Genomic DNA, 16,527 nt, shown 5'->3' on the forward strand with positions numbered 1-16,527 from the left:
GGTTACATAGCACAACTGTAATGACTTAAGTAATGAAACAAACTCCCTTTAATAAATAATTCAAAATTCAGTTCAAACCATTTATTTGACAGAGTTGCATGCTGCATAACCACCCACTCTTTCATACTTTTCATCATCCAAAACTTTTAACAATAGTTTTAAAAAAACCCAGTAAAATTCCTTATATGACAATCCGCAAGTTGCAATGCTTTTGTCCACACATATTCTTATCATTCTTCTTTCAACACAAAACAGACATTACACATCATGGGTGTAATCCTGCACATATTTCATTAACTTTATATCAACATCAACAGTAACAACACTCAACAGCATTAGCCTGTTACATAAGAATTTACAACAAATTTCTGTCTTCACCCCCATGCTTTTGCACCTGTGAATTGTTTCAATGTACAATTACTGGTGTAAAGTAATTACAAGGTCAACAATAAACAGTAAAAATTTGCAAAAAAAAAAATCTCAGAAAACTGAGTTAATTTCATTCTACCAGAATCCTGTGATACAAATATTGCGCTGTTCAGGAAATATGGACTAATATGCAATTACCACTGGCAAAAAAAAAATCATTAGGCAGCACATTTTTTATCTTCTTCTAGAGAGGCCAAGAGCAGGGATTGTAACTAGTAATTTGGCAGTCATTTACCAACTGCTCAAAATAAGTAGTTCAGTCTTCAATCGTAATATTTACTTGGTTATTATTTATCAGCTAACATGATCTACATGCATGCATTGTTACTCATGTGGTCACTGTAATCTTTTCCAAAAAGGAAAATCCAGGAAAACATGTATTTAGATCAGGTATAAATTGCCATCCTGAAACTCAATTTGTGCCATGCACTAACAATATAAATGAATACTTTTTGTGTTGAAGTATAAGCTTGCATGAACTGGCAATGGATGAAAAATGGGTGAGAAAGAAAAGCTTAAAAGCACAAATGTATACACACAAGTACACATACTAAGCCTCACCTGCTGCCCGGAGACAGCTCACACCACTGGGTTTGATGTAATCAATTGAGATGCTATTCCAGCATCTAAAATATTCACAACAGATTCTGTCTTTAAATCAATGCAGTATCATTCATAACTTTATGGTGGTGGATCTATTTTTGCTGTATGAAACCACAGAAAACACATTATTTTTATTTCCGTTAGCAGTCGATTTGAAGCCAAGGTATGTTTCAAGACTGCGTTAAAAAGTAAGAGCATTCACTTTGGTCTAAAAAATTTTACACGTAAATTAAAAACATTTAACAACTAAACAGACAATATTGTAATAAACACCAAACCATCAATTTGTTACCACTCACCTTGTGATTTTATGTAAGTGAGCTGAGCTAATAAGATGTTCTAGTACAAATACTGGAAAAACTAAACAGAACCACAGCACACAGAAAAGGGGGAAAACAAACCAGCAGATTTGAAAGAAAAGGAGTTACCTAAAATCAAAACAATAGGAAATCCACTAATAAACTAAAGCCAGAAAACTTCTACCAATGTGAAAGCTACATAGGACTTTTACGAACATGTCCCTGAGAAAAAGCAAACAACAAAGGGAAATAGATTTTTGTGGGTTTGGAAGTTTCCTCCCTTGAATTGCATAGCTTTTACGGGAACTTGAAATTACACCACTGCTGATATACAATTTGTAATCTTTTTTATGAGCAGTAGAGTCTGCCGTATGGGATTCATCACATATGGATAGAAGATACCCACAGCTTCATGACCACAAATTCAAAAAGAAACAATGAAACTGGAGGATATTCAACAGACTGCAAAATAAAATATAACACCATGTACACAATCAATATTTTACAGAGGGCATCAAAAACAGCATGAGGGCAAATATGATCAATTCTGAGCAAGGTGAAAAAAGATTAGCAAACAACTGTCTGCAGCACTGCAAAAGTTATATTACTAAAATGATGGTGGTGGGGGAAGGAATTAAAACATGCTGCCATTTCAAATGAAAAAGTTACTTTGTGAATGTTGTCAAACAACCAACAGCAGCAGTGGTACTCTACAATAATATTAACCAGATAATCTAATCTTTTCTTTCTGTATAATTACATCTTTAAATTCTCTCTCATGATATATATTATGCCCTAGATTTTAATGTCTTAATTTTATTTTAGTAAACTATAACATTTAAGCAACCAAAATGCAAATGAACATTTTAAAATAGGCTCAGAGCAGCCTCAAATATAAAAAGACATTTTATGTCATCTTTGCAACACTATCAAGTAATGGGCCATTCACTCTCATAATGAACCAGATTTATTTGTTGAAAATAAAACGCATAAAAAAATTATACAGAAAACTATTTTTATGGTACCGCTAAATCAACTTGGTTAAAAAAAAAATAAAAATTCCACTCTGTACTGGCTTCAGCAAACTGGTATCAACATGAAGTGGCTTGTGTAGGACAACTGCGTTATCATGAAGAAAGCAGCTAAAAAGAATCCAGACTTTAAAAATAATTGAAATTAACTGCGACAATATTAAAAATGTCTCCTGCATCCTCAATGTGATCTTCTATATTTAGCTGAGTCATTAAAATATCTTGAAAAATTAAAACAATTATAATTATACTACCATCACAAACTACCATTAGTCAAAATCAAGAATAAAAACCAAGAAAAGCAGCAACTGTATTCTGAAAGAATGGTTACATCCTGGGTAAGAAAACAAACTGTGCATTTCCACTTATTTTTCAGGAGCAATGGTTCAAATGTTCCAGATAAAGCTACATGCCATTCAATCTGCTAGTTCCATATTATGCACCAGAACATCATCATTATGCGAACAGTTTCATTTTGTCCCTTATTTCACCTCCCCAGAAGTCAGGGGTACCATCTGGCTCAAATGAACTTCAAGCAATGAAGTGTCAGCATGTCACATTGTCGTGGCATTCTTATTTCCTTTAGAGCTGTGCTCTAACAATTCTTTTTCAGAAACCCAGTTTGAAAAGAGTTGCACATCCCACCTGACATTTATATCACTTAAGCCTGTTAAAGCATGTCTGTTTTCTTTAATTCTGAGTTATGAAGAAAAAAAAAACTACAGAAAACTCTGCAAACTGTAACAAAAAGAAATAAAATCTACCACCAGAACTCTTAATTAAAAAGAAATCGGTTACAAATTACAACAATGCTCTATCATTAATAAATCTTGAAAAATACATATTACTATAAATCTGGCACTGGCTTTTCACAGTATCTAAGTGCAGTTATCTTTCCTGGAATGACCTTTGAACCACATTTTATGTATCTGAGAGTTCGAGTGCTGCACTGATGGGTAACTAGCATGGCACAAATGTGAGGGGATGTGTTAAGAGAAATCAAGAAGTAAAATACATGAACTCCAGGAAATAACACCACTATATCCAGCAACAGTATAAAAGCACATCTTTCCCCAGCTAAGAAGGTAATCACAACAACATATCATCTGGCTGAGGAGACATGGTTTTCTTGTACAAGGAGCCAAATCGAGACATGTACTTGCGAACATAGTCCTTAGCTTTGGCTTTTACATTTTCATTGACTTCAAGATCTTCAACATGGCGACAGTGCTTTAGTTCTTTGGCCATCACATGATGAGTAAGCTGTATAAAGAAAGACATGATTTATTTCAAATGAAATAAGGAAAAATTTTCTTCAGCTATTTGTCTTTGTCGGCACCTAAAACACTTTTTCTGGAGTAAAATCAGTAATCATCTTGAAATAAATAAACATAAATAAAGCAAGTTGTATATTTATGAAATACTATGAAATATTAAGACTCCGTATTATTTTGGTCTTTTTAAACTCATTCCAAGAAAATCCAAAAAAAAAAAAAAATGCCATCTCTCTTTCCACCATTCAAACACGTTCTCTGTTTAAATTCAACTCTCCTACCTTTCTGGCAAGGTGTTTGAACTCTTCAGTCGATGTAATTCTACCCACTTTGCAGTCAGGTTTTCGATATGGATTGAGATACAGCACAACAAACTGTGACATCTGTTACATAAATAATTTATATTTAAAAACATCAAAATTTATAAAAATCATATTTAAGGTACAACAAATGCATACAAGAGGCTCAGAATCTAAGCAGCTCATTTGTGCCAGTCTTAATTACATGTATGAAAATGGTGAATGTTGTTGACAACATCTTAGAGACACACCTCCTCTATAGGTTAACTATGTTATTGAATTGATCAGACTGTTAAATCCTCAAACCTAAGGTATGTTTTTTTACCCAGCCTGTTACCCTAACCAAGCTGGGTAACTGAAAACAGCAAAACCTCATGAAGATCTTCTGCATTAAGCGTGTTGCAAGGCACTAAGTACTTAAAAAAACTCCTTCTAGCCGATGTTTTGCCCTATATTAATAATGTGAACTTATGCAGTGGCATATCCCAGCCTGACAAGCAAGCTCATGGCACTTACAAAGACAAACAGAAAGACTTGCATAGATGCAATGCAAAATTGTTGTCTATAGAAAGCCATATGAAATAAAAATTATGTAGCCAGAAGTGTCTCTCAGGTTGCACAATTCATCTGAAAAACTGTAACCCAGGTACCAAATGCTCCTTCCCATACCACAAGTCATAGAATGGATCTAATAGGCAAAATTATTTTTTGGTTTTTTTTTTTTTGCTGCTCATTGGTTTGCCTGCAGAATGTCTCTTTAAAAAATCAGAATGAGATCACAAGCCATCAAAAGAGAAGCAGTGTAAATCCACTGAAATAAACGCAACAATGGCAGAATAAGCGTGACCAAGTGAAAAAGAAAAAAGCATTATGATGACATTTTTAAGAGTTTTATTTCAACATTAAAATAAATGAACTTGAATATATGGAAGCCTGAAGTCATGACTTGTAGAATTAAAGCCGACTGGCTGATTTCCCAATTAGCCCTCTCAGCATGACCAGACTTGGATAAATTGTAGCAAGTTTTAATAAGGAGGTTTCACTATAGCATTTTATGGCATCTGCTTCTATCAGATTATGATGTAAATAAAAATCTCATTTACCGAACACTTCTGTATTGTTATACCTATACAGTATATTTGTTAGGTCCAGAAAAAGTCTGTGTTCCTTCTGTTGAAATAAAATCATGATCTCCACCATATCTATCCTAGGTGGGAAAGTCATCGGAAGGGGACACCTCCCCCATCTTAAGTCCATCCACTTGGGTTTAAGCTGTCTTCGGTAAGCTGATCTAGCAAGCTTAACAGGGCTGGATAAACATAGTTCCTGAATGCAAGTCCAACAGGTTCCCTACCCAAATAAAAGCAATTTTACACATGGGTACATTGCCAACGTTCACTGACATGAGCCCATATGAATACACAGCACAATAATATTTACCTGTCTTCGGAACTGGTCTTTGATTTTTTTAGCAACTTCACTCGACGTATCTGCTGCAGCAGTTGTAGTAGTCTTTTTCTTGGACTAAAATAGATTGCAGATGTCGCATAAGAATTATACTTGATGTTTTACTGTTATGTTGGGAAGTTTTTGCAATATTCTAATCTCATTTGACAAAACATGGCTACAACTTGAAGACAAAATATATTTGCTGCAAGCATAAGAATGTAGTTATATGAACATAACATGTGCAAGTTACTAGTGGTAAATCACAATTCACCTTCTCATCTAGTTCTAACTCTGGGTCTGGAAGATCAAAGTCCATATCCTCAGGTGAGTTGCTTTCCCATGATGGTGGATCCCATTGGGTTTGCCTGTAAACAAAATTACTATCTGAGATAAACATCTTTTTTTAAAAAATAAAACCAGTTTCAGAATATATTGCTGTATGATAACTAGTATAGGGCTGTCGTGTTAGTGCTGCACTCTTGCTTTCCCGCAAGTCAAACAGACACAGGCGAACAGACAAGTGCAGGGCAGATCAGAGAGCGGAATGGCAACCCGTCCTTTTGGTCGTCAGACGAAATGGACAGCTGGAAGTTGCAACAGAGATCTGTTCAAGGCTGTTCAGATTCTCCACTGTGAGTCTGTCTGGGAATCGTGACTGCTCTAGCACAACTGACTCAGGAAGTGCGTTAAGACCCACCCCATCACAGAGTGCTCGACACTCCTTCAACAGCAGCTGTCTGGTCGAAGACAGCAGAGGATGAGGCTGATAGATAAGTGTTGGTCTTCATTAGGTGTGGTCAAGCTCTGACCGCTGTTATGGCCTAAGAGGTGACAAAGAGACACCTGTGGAACACAGTAGAGTCTCAGCGATTGTGAAGGATGCAGCGCAATTGACGGAGGATACAACAACGGATTCTTGGATGTCAGGAACATCGGAGGGCCCTCTTGTGACAAGAGACTTGTGTGAAGAGATAAGTGGCGAGTGTATGTTACATGAGTGTAGTGCGCTGTGTGTATTAGTTAAGGTAATTAATGGCTCATAATAGCTGGACTAGGCATAGTGAAGTAACAGAACTAACCTAGATAACAGCTATACTTGAGATTCTATTATCTTGTAAACTGATTTGTAAAACTCTCGATTATTAATAATTTCTTCATGCAGTATATAGTCTTGTGCTGGTTATTGGGGATGCGCGCTTGGGGCTCAAGAGTCAAGTAAAGTATAATGAGCAATTTAGTGTAAGTCTGTGCGTACAGTAAATGTCGGCACGAGTTGGTAGAAGTGTCGAGAGTGTGATTAGTCCAAGGCAACAGCAATCGCAACCTCTGACCATCTTCGCATGCTCCTTCCCTGGAGTTCATGATATATTTGTTTTCAAAAGGTCACACAAATAATAAAATTCAACACTTTTTTCCAAAACTTCTCAAAGAAGGAAAACACAGTGGTCTTCTGAGGAAGCATGCTGTTCTGATAATCACATTTTGCTTATTTAGATGAGTAAGTGCCTTCAATTTTCCTCTTACAAGGCCTCTTACAGCACAAAACGTAGTTTGCTTCTACAGTGTGTTATCTTTGCATTCGGTTACCTTGTGACAGTGTGATAATAATAGAGACGCCCCTCTCCGTCTCGAGCTGTTTTCCAGTTTGGTGGAAGAGCAAGCTCTTTGCTTTTGGGTGGTGACGGGGGAGGTGGTACATCATCCTCCTCCACTGCCTGAGTGTCTGAAGCTGCAGGAAAGGGCTGCTGTCTCTGTACCATTTGCTGGATTGCCTGGGTGGACATTTGACAGTAAGGAGAATTTTGAGTTTGCATTACTTGATTTCTGTTGTTTTAAGAATACAATCATCTTCATATACATGACAGTCGTCAGCTTAACTGAGCCAAAGACTGAATTTAGATGGATGTAAATATTTGAAGTAAATATTTTGATTATAGTACAGTGTTTTATGCACACATTCAGGACCAAAATTTAATGTGGTTGTAGCCTGATATATCAAAGTGAATAAAATATGCCCAGACTTAAAGAATGAATCATATAGGTAAAGAATGCTTAAAAGTAATAAATTGCCATGGCAACTGCATTTACCAATTAATATCAAAACACAAAAAAAATCAAAGGGGTAAGCAGTTTTTTTTTAATTCTTTGTTTTCTTTAATGCATATAAAATGATATTACAATTATTTGCAAAAAATTCATAAACGCTCCACAATATTATCCATGAACCTCTTGAAAAAATATTCAAGTATAACTTTTTACCACATCCTCTTTCTCAGGGGCAAAAAAACAATAGTTGCATAAATTAAACCCAAGTATAAGTCAAAAGACTGAAGTGAAGTAGAAAAATACTCTGGTACTCACCAACTGGTGTAATGCCAGCTGCTGCTGTTGCTGCTGCAGCACAGAGGCATCTGGAAATACTGTTGGTGCTGGAGGCTGTGGATATACCCCAGAAACCTAAGAAAATAAGCCAACCAATTAGATACAAATCAGGCAAATGAAGACTAAAAATGGCTATATTTTTAAGCAATGTATGCCATGCAAGACTATTAGCTTCCCCAGCTAACGTCTATATCCAAATTTCACTTGTATAGCTCCCTTTCATACCATGGGAACATTAATAAACTGAATGAGATCATTTCCAAGAAATGCTGGTTAGCATGTCAAATGGTCTGTTCAAGATGGTCAATGTTTGCTGCTGTTGATTAAGCTCTAGTTTACCAAGTGGGATAAAAGTTTTTTTTGGCATGCTAAAGAATTGAAAGTTCCTATTTTCATTATGCCATTGTGTACCTATGTTCAAAACATGCCAAATAAGTTAACCTACCCCTCTGACCTTTTGCTATCAAAAATAAATTATGAAAAAAACCTCTACACTGAGCTTCAAATTATCTGTAAAATATACAATGTAGACTGAATAGCAAATATAGCAAAAAGGAGGTCCTAATCAGCAATTTTTTTTCCATTTCAAAAAGCTACCTACTTTAACAATCTTACCTGATACTGTTCCAGAGGGTAAAGATTATGGTGTGCCAGAAGCTGCTGAGCAGCTGTGACTGCATCCCCACTCATTCCTGGAGCATTCAACAGTCCCGCAAAAGCTGTTGCTGCTTGCTGCTGTTCAGGTGTGAGAACTCCTGCTCCATATAGCAAACTCGGATCCAGCACTGCAACAGTGTGAAAATTAAAAAATGAAAAGCAACAAAGGGCTTCTTTCTGAATGCTGGCATGTGCATGATAAGTATGCTGCAGGTAACTATGCTGCTATTAAAATATGTGTGATACAGAGCTAGCAAAGAGATCACCAAAGCAGTCTGAGTTGCTGAATCTCTTTTACTGATCAGCATACATGGCCACAACTAACAAAATATATTTTGTATATGTGGTTTCTACAATTTTTTTTTTTGTTAAAGGGTCTTACAAGAGGTAATGTAGAATTTAGTTTGGGTTAACTGTTTGTAGCCTGGCTAGAATGTAGATATTGTCTAGTAACCTAAAAGATGACATTTTTATTATCACCACCCCTTAACCCTACTGACTTTGTGCAGGAGCTACCATATATTTCACATCTGTTTCTGCTGTTTCATTTCAGGACTGCTCTTCAACATTCTGACCTTTTAAGAATGTTAAAATTTTCCCACTCATCACACCAAACAGAAACAAATCTCTTAAAATGCCAGCTCCAAGTGCCATCCACTGAATTTTAGATGTATTTTCTTAGCAATATTACAAAGAACCTCAACACAAAACTTACCCTGTCCATGGGCACCGACAAGATTTGGATCACCAGCAGCAAGTCCATGTAAAACTGACACAAAGGCTGGGTTCTGATGGAGGAAAAATGCAGCTTCTTGTTGATGCTGCTGAATGGCCTCCTAAGGAAAACCTTTGCTATTAACTTTACTCTTAAATAAGAACATTTAAGACAGAAAGAAAAAAAAAGTAACCCTCAAAACTAGGGTTCTTTCAAATACAACAAAACCCCAACATCCAACAATAAACCATGCGAGTTATTTTACAGGTGTTTGTGTGTTTTCATGCATGATTATGCTTGTGTGTTGTAGTAAAACAATCCTTATTGCCTGTCAAGACCAGATTAATAAGTATTTAAATGATACAAGCATTTACTTTGAACATAGCATATAAAATACCTGCTAGTGTCCTAGTCCATTTCTTTATAGTATCATGCACTATAAATAACAAAAATCTCATATATGCTACACAGTTAAAGATAACCTTGACTCATCGCATATCCATAATAAAAATTTTAAATATGTTAAAATATTCAAATCTGTATACGAGCCACAACACTGAAAAACTTTGTATTTTATATCAATGTTGTTTAATCTACACATTTTGGGCCAATTGGTTACTTGAAGTGTATGGTGTTTGGTGGTACTGAATATTTTGAGTGCAGATGAGTAGACACACATATAAGACTTGGGCGTTTAACATTAATACCATGAGCTCCCCATCAGCGGGAGGTATGCACATCACAAAAAAAAAATATTTTTACATTTGAATATTTCCTGAAACCTTTGATGCCTCAAGTGTGAAATTAGAAAATGTGAAAAGTACTTCCTACCTGCTGCTGTCTCTGCATCTCGGCCATCTCATCCTCTGCTTTTACTTGTGCTTCAAACAGCTGCCTTCTCTCTTCTTTAGACATTCTGGGTCCCACCAACACCAGATTGCGCCTACAAAATCAACACATTGCAACCATTGAGTGTACCACTGCTGAATTACAAAGTACTCTTTGAAATCACTAGCAAATTCAAAACAGCATCATAGGTTGGCAGTTTAAGCAAAAATGAACACCTGTTCAAGAGCTGTAGATTTTAGGTTTCATAAAATAACACTGTTAAGCATTCAGGTTCCACCATCAGTGACTCACAGGGTTTAGAATTCTTTACAGATTACCAGATTTATGGCTGTTTCACCAAAAGACTGGCATAAGAGTGAATTTCACATCTAATGATGTTTTGTGGCCAAGCTATTCATTAAAGAATCTAAAAGTTATTGTAATAGCAAAGACTACTTTACATCTTGTTGGCAGGAAATTATATCAATGCATTAAATCAGTGTTCAGCACTACATGCAACCACAACTGAGTTCCTTAGAAGAGTCTAAAATTATTATGATGTAGTTCTTAAGCAGCATATTAACTGAATGATACTCCTTAGTCTGAACTTTAACAGAACAGTCATAGTTTCTGATTTTGTTTTGCTCAGTTATCTGGGTTCCATTTCTTGCCCAAATCTAAAGCTGGTCCATCAGAGATGGATCTCCTCAGAAGCATGGATTATGTTGCTTCAGCTTTATACATTTTGTGTTTATTTTGTCGAATACTGTCATCTTTTTGGACTCATGAAGTGCCCAAGGCACACTGTGGGAACTTTCCACCATAAACCTAGTTCAAAGCGGGCTTCAGATGGGTGTTCTTCCTAGTTAAGAACAAAATTATCAATAGATTCCAATTGTTTCAAACCAAGCTCAAAGTAGGAAGGATTGCTTAATTAAGAAATGGTTTTACTGAGCAGCAAGCAGACAAAGAAGGAGGTGTGGATGGGAATTTGTGTTTGTGTCAAACTAGATTATATCACATTCAAACAGTAAGTGCTGCAAACTGGTGGCACTTGCAGAAAAGTAACAGCACAGCTGAGATGATATCTGAAGCCTGGCAGGTCTTTTGCACCATGTCATGCTTTTAATAGTCAACTGTTAAAGCCCATGAACTGGCAGATAATGCAAATATAATGAATGGAAATTACAACATCCATTTTAAACACACTTTCTCAGTTCTTCCTCTTCCAGATCTTTTTTCCTTGGTTTTACTGCTTTTTTTCTCTTCCACTTAGCATAAGGATCCATTTCTGTAAAAACAAAATGAATTAAGATTAAATTTGTAAAAATAAAAAAAAACACCTGAAAATACATTTTTTTTCATAATATAATAAACCATGCTGGAAAGTTTCCATTGGTTGCTTCGGTAGCCTTTTACAAGTTCAGTATAATGATTTCAATATTACAGACAAAATTATATCACAAAAATATATCACACAGAGACTGTCATGGGACTGAGTGCACTGTAAGCAGCAAAAGCCTTCCAAAAATAAAAACAAAAGCTTGGCTTACATGCATGTGATAAAATAACTCAAATTTAGCACCTTCACTACAGGATTTGACAGCCATTCGTGATAATCTTTCAAAAACTCACCGTATTTAAACAAGTTATAAATGTCATAAACTTGTGATGTATCTGAAAATTTTAAGATGCTTAAAATGTGTGGAAAGTAAATATACACAGCATGCAACACACCTCGTTTTTCTGGTTCTTTGAAAACAACGGACTCTGCAAACGAGATGAAGACCAAATGTTTCACACAATCTTTTCAAAGCACTGTTGTCTAAAATTACTAAATCCATCAAGATAAAAAAACAAAAAACAAACAAAAACTAAAAACAAAGGGTAAAGCTTTCAAAACAGAGCACACAATATCAACAACAGTGAAATTAAAAGGCAAAAAAAGGGAAGTGCAACAGTTTACTGGTGGTATTCACTAAACACTGTTTGTCACATACATTGCCATGCATTTCATATGCTTTAATCTGCCACTTAGGGATCTGCAGGTTTCACACTTTTTTTATGCATATTGACTAAGACACTGGCAACAAAACATGTCTTTACCCATTGTACACATCTTCCATGTATATTATCTTAGCTTGTGAGGCTATATAAAAGAATGAATAAAGTTGGACAGCAGCACTCAGTTATGCTGATTTTTATCTAAAGAAGTTTTTTTAATTTCATGTTTTTAAAACTTTTCTTAGCTCTTCTATAAGATTAAGGTAATCAACACTGGTACTCATAAAACCAAACTTCCAAACAATAACATGTTGGTGGCACTCAAATCATTGAATTTCATATAGCATTGTTAAAGAGATAGACCTGATCACTTGTGAGTTTGGCTCATAAAAACATAAAATATTCTTTTTAAATTTCAAATCAGAGCTGAGACAGTTGCCAAATATACTAACGCACATAAGGCAAATTTCACACAAAGAACTTGCAAATAGGAATCCAGTAAAGGCATGACCAAGAGTTATTATTAAAATTAGGGTACTGAAAAGAATCAAATGATCTTGTTCAAATCAGAGAACATATTGAAGAAAAAATATTACTTCAAACAATGGCAAAGCTTTAACCTTATGAGCACGACATAAAAGTACAAGTATTACAAAGACTGGCTAATAACTGAAGACTGTAAAGACGACAGTGGGTGGTTTGTTTTTTCATTATCGTTGCTCTCAGGTAATCCTTAGATCAAGAAACTTATACATTTTTGGCAAGGAGAAAGCTTGAACTTTGCAATAAAAGTAGCGAAAATTGCCTTCCATGTGCTTCCCCGGCAAAACCATGATTGTGGCTCATCAAGCTCTAAGGTTTGACTAAGATAAATCTTGCTGAAAGCAAGCACCAAACCTAGATAATGTCTCTTAAGCAAATAAGCCAGTGCAAATGCACGGACAAAGCCAATGCTGTTCAAACATTCAGCAAAAGCCAAAAGACTTTCTACCGTCTTTGCTTCCTGTGCCATCTGCTCAGGGGGAAAAAAGCTGAGATTCCAGCAGTTAAAATAAATTTATTTAAACATGTACAATGCACTGACCAAGTTCTCTCTCTGTTCTTTTCCTTTCTTCCACACGTTGCTTCTTTGGGATTTTATACAACTCCTGTTAAGGATATAAAGTTGAAAAATACAACAAAAACACTGTAAGCAATCAAATTGTTATTGTAGTAAGGTAATAGTTTTTCTAGTCAAAAAGAATACAAGATTTTTCAATGCTTCTTTACTGTTTTTCAAATATTTACACCTAGTAATTTATCATTATTTATCTATAATTACACTATTTATCATCTACTTCACTGAGCAGTGTGAACAAGTAGCATATTGTTTATCCTGTCCCATGTACACGAAGAAGCAGTATACTTGTTGCTATTTTGAACATAACTAGATTTGTCATAAAGGTTTATGTTACTGTTGCATTAATCTTTCCATCATTTAAAGAGCTATAAGTGCTCACACAAATTATGGAGAATAAGTGAGGCACCAAACAATTTCATAAATTGTAACAAAAATAAATCATAATGCTTATACTTTAGCAAGTGGTTTACACCTACAAAATGTTCAAGAAAATTTCTCTAAAGAAGTAAATGTGATTGTGATTTCCAGATAAAAGTCCCTGAACAGATCACCTACCTTCAATTCATTCCAGCCGTGAAGAAGGTTCACAGCCAACATTGTGATTTCATCAACTGATTCAAACTCTACTGGGTCAATGTCTGAAGCTGCCTTGCCCTCGTTTTCACTTGATTGGCCAAACTGGATATTCTTGTAACCACACATTGCATCTTCACTGCTCTCAGTGTCCTCAAAACTAGGAGCAAGCCCCTCACATCTATCACCACTTTCATCCACACCGTATGTACCACTGGTGCCCATACTGCTGACTACACCTTCAGTCTCAGCACTTTGGTTATCTTGTGCTTCCACTTGATTAGAGCTGATGTCTGAGTCTACACTCTGACTGTCAGTGGAGACAGCCACAGAATCTGGATGAGCAGTGCTGTCCAGGCTGTCCCCATTTTCCTGAGAAGGATGCAGATCAGCAGAAGGCACACGTGGTAAATCCTCTCCTGCCTTAATTGTGCTCTCCTTGCTAGTACTACTTGCATCTGCTTCTGCAGATGATCCTGCACTCTCCAGTACTCCTTCGGATTCGGCCTTTGCTTCAGTTTTGCCTAGCTCTTGCCGCTGGCTTGTGGAATCCACTACTTCACTGCCCTCTTCAGATTCACGAGACTTTCTTTTGCTACTACGCAACACTCTGCCTTCACTCTCCTTAGCTTCACCTAAAGGTGTCTGCGACCTCCTACCTGATCTCCGTCTTGTAACAGGAGCCTCAACCTTCTCTTTATCAGCTTCTGTTGTGACCATTGCACTTTCTGCACTGTAAACCTCTTTCAGTTTGGGGTCTTCTGGATCTAAAGAGGTAGCAGAGCTTGGCAAGCTGTCTCCCTCAAGTGAGCTCACCACCTCTGTTTTCTCATCATTTTTACCATCCTCATTAGCACTGGATTCACTAATGGTTGGCAAGCTGGAGGTAGAAACAGAACTATCAACAGACTGATCACCATTTGTAGAGGTTGAAGATATCTTAAGAGTGTCTGATAAGTCACTGTCTGAACTTGTGGCCTCATCAGCAAATGTCACTCTTTTCTTGCCAGTTTTAGGTTCTTTATATTCCTTACTACAGGCAAGGATAGAAATGACTGGCTTATTGGGGGGAACTGGTAGCGGGAGAGGTTCACATACAGAATCTGCCTCTTGCTCTGGAGGTGGAGGTGGCGGAGGTTGAGAAAGCTGGGCCCACTTCTCCACGATGGGCATAATTTTACTCTCTTTGAGAATAGTCTTGTTGCTGATGGGCAGCATGCTTAAGACTTGCAGGACCTAACACATAACATAAAAATGCATAAAATCCGTTTTGTAGAATTTCAAGACTAAATCACCTACTCATCCGCACACTTGTTTGCATGACAATAAAAAAAAGAGAAAATATACACATTTTTAATGTGGAATGGAATTTATTTAATTTTATCTTTTACAAAATTCTTTGTATTTAAATTTATGTCATAACATAAAGATGACAGTATGTACAGTTAATGAACAACATATTGCCAAATGAAGTGATAAAAATATAGATCAAATGCAGCTAAGCACACTCACACACACAACTGAACACTTAGCAAATCTCCCCCAGTTTACCCAATCCTTGCCCCCTCCTTCACACATCTTCATGTTTTCATGATACCTATGGCAGGCAATTTGTCAATGGTCATACTTGCACAATTTACCTGTCTTTTTAAAAGTTTATCTTCTTCTGAATCACTAGATCCTATATCCATCATCCAGCTCCACAATAAGGGTAGTCCATGATAACCAAGGAACAAGCTCAAACAATTCATCTCTGTTGTGTCCTATGAGGGGAAAAAAATTAAGAGATTGTCACTAAAAGACACATTTCCTGCTGAAAGGTATTTGAAAATTAAAGGTGCACACTGTACCTCCCCAACCCATTAAAAAAAGACTAAAGTCTAGGAAAGGAATGACTAGTGCCTTTATACTCAAGAAAATTTACCCAGATGAGAAAACACATTTTTAAAAAGGCAAAATTATCTGCATAGTGAACCACTTTGTCAAAACACAAATGCACTCCTCTTATTTTGTTTCTATCGCCATAACCAGTCACAGATCATGCAAAATGGTAGTCAGCACCTAGAGAGGCCAGCATCATTCATAGTACTTTCTTAATTTTTTTTCCCAATAAGCCATCTGCAACACATGCTCAAAGTTTGATTATGCCATTGAGAAAATAGATTTACTGGCACGCACCTTAAGCTTTAAATTTACAGGTTTGATCTATTGTTGTCAAGTTTATGAGGTGCCTGTACACATTAAATGGCAGGCCATTAAACTAACTGGTTAGAAATGAGTAGTTCATTGCAGAATCTGCTCAGTATAAACTAGGAGGGTTGGGGGAGGGGTTAGTGGGGAGGACCACTGATGTGAACTTCATTAGAAATGCTGCATGGGGATCTAAACTATGTGCTTACTACAGGTACTTTTGCTGCTTACATTTAATTCAAATCCCCCCACTCGTTTCAGCTGTCTGCAGAAATGCAACTGTTCATGCTGCATGGTTTAGCATTTTTGTAACATGAAATTTAAATAAAACAATCCTATCCATCTCACAGTTCTCTATAATAATTTTCGCTGGAACTGATCATAGAATCTTCACACATTCCCTTCTTTTCCTCCCTCATTAAAAATACGAAAACAATTGGTATAAAAATACATGCACTCAAATATTAAGGATCTTGAAAAAGACTATTCAAAGAATGACTTTTTTCCCTCTGCCTTTAAATGAGATTACCTAAGATCTTTATTACAACATATGCAGAAAACCGAGCTATAAGCTTTAAAAGATAATACTCTTGAATGTCTTTATTAAATACACAATCGAAGAATCTGCTATTTATTATCCACTTGTATTAATTAACAGTACATTAGGAATATTC

General features: G+C 36.3%; 1 protein-coding gene across 3 annotated transcripts in view; it reads right to left on the bottom strand.

Annotated features, from left to right (window-relative positions):
- Positions 1–66: 66 nt before the first annotated feature.
- The window catches only part of LOC112572164, a 41,635-nt gene continuing 25,174 nt past the window's right edge, over positions 67–16,527 (bottom strand). The window contains exons 14-27 of one of the 3 annotated variants that reach the window (XM_025251740.1): positions 15,304–15,426; positions 13,646–14,899; positions 13,055–13,118; positions 11,704–11,736; positions 11,176–11,257; positions 9,970–10,081; positions 9,139–9,256; positions 8,382–8,551; positions 7,746–7,841; positions 6,972–7,156; positions 5,656–5,749; positions 5,376–5,459; positions 3,918–4,019; positions 67–3,625 (exon numbers count right to left, since the gene is read on the bottom strand). In XM_025251740.1, coding sequence (XP_025107525.1) covers positions 3,452–3,625; positions 3,918–4,019; positions 5,376–5,459; positions 5,656–5,749; positions 6,972–7,156; positions 7,746–7,841; positions 8,382–8,551; positions 9,139–9,256; positions 9,970–10,081; positions 11,176–11,257; positions 11,704–11,736; positions 13,055–13,118; positions 13,646–14,899; positions 15,304–15,426 — 2,691 coding nt within the window. In that variant the 3' untranslated portion in view covers positions 67–3,451. Of the gene's footprint in view, positions 3,626–3,917; positions 4,020–5,375; positions 5,460–5,655; positions 5,750–6,971; positions 7,157–7,745; positions 7,842–8,381; positions 8,552–9,138; positions 9,260–9,969; positions 10,082–11,175; positions 11,258–11,703; positions 11,737–13,054; positions 13,119–13,645; positions 14,900–15,303; positions 15,427–16,527 lie in introns of all 3 variants that reach the window. The other 2 variants (XM_025251733.1, XM_025251748.1) reach the window with 2 other exon arrangements.

The sequence above is a fragment of the Pomacea canaliculata genome, linkage group LG1 (genome assembly GCF_003073045.1).
Source record: "Pomacea canaliculata isolate SZHN2017 linkage group LG1, ASM307304v1, whole genome shotgun sequence".
Lineage (NCBI taxonomy): Eukaryota > Metazoa > Mollusca > Gastropoda > Architaenioglossa > Ampullariidae > Pomacea > Pomacea canaliculata.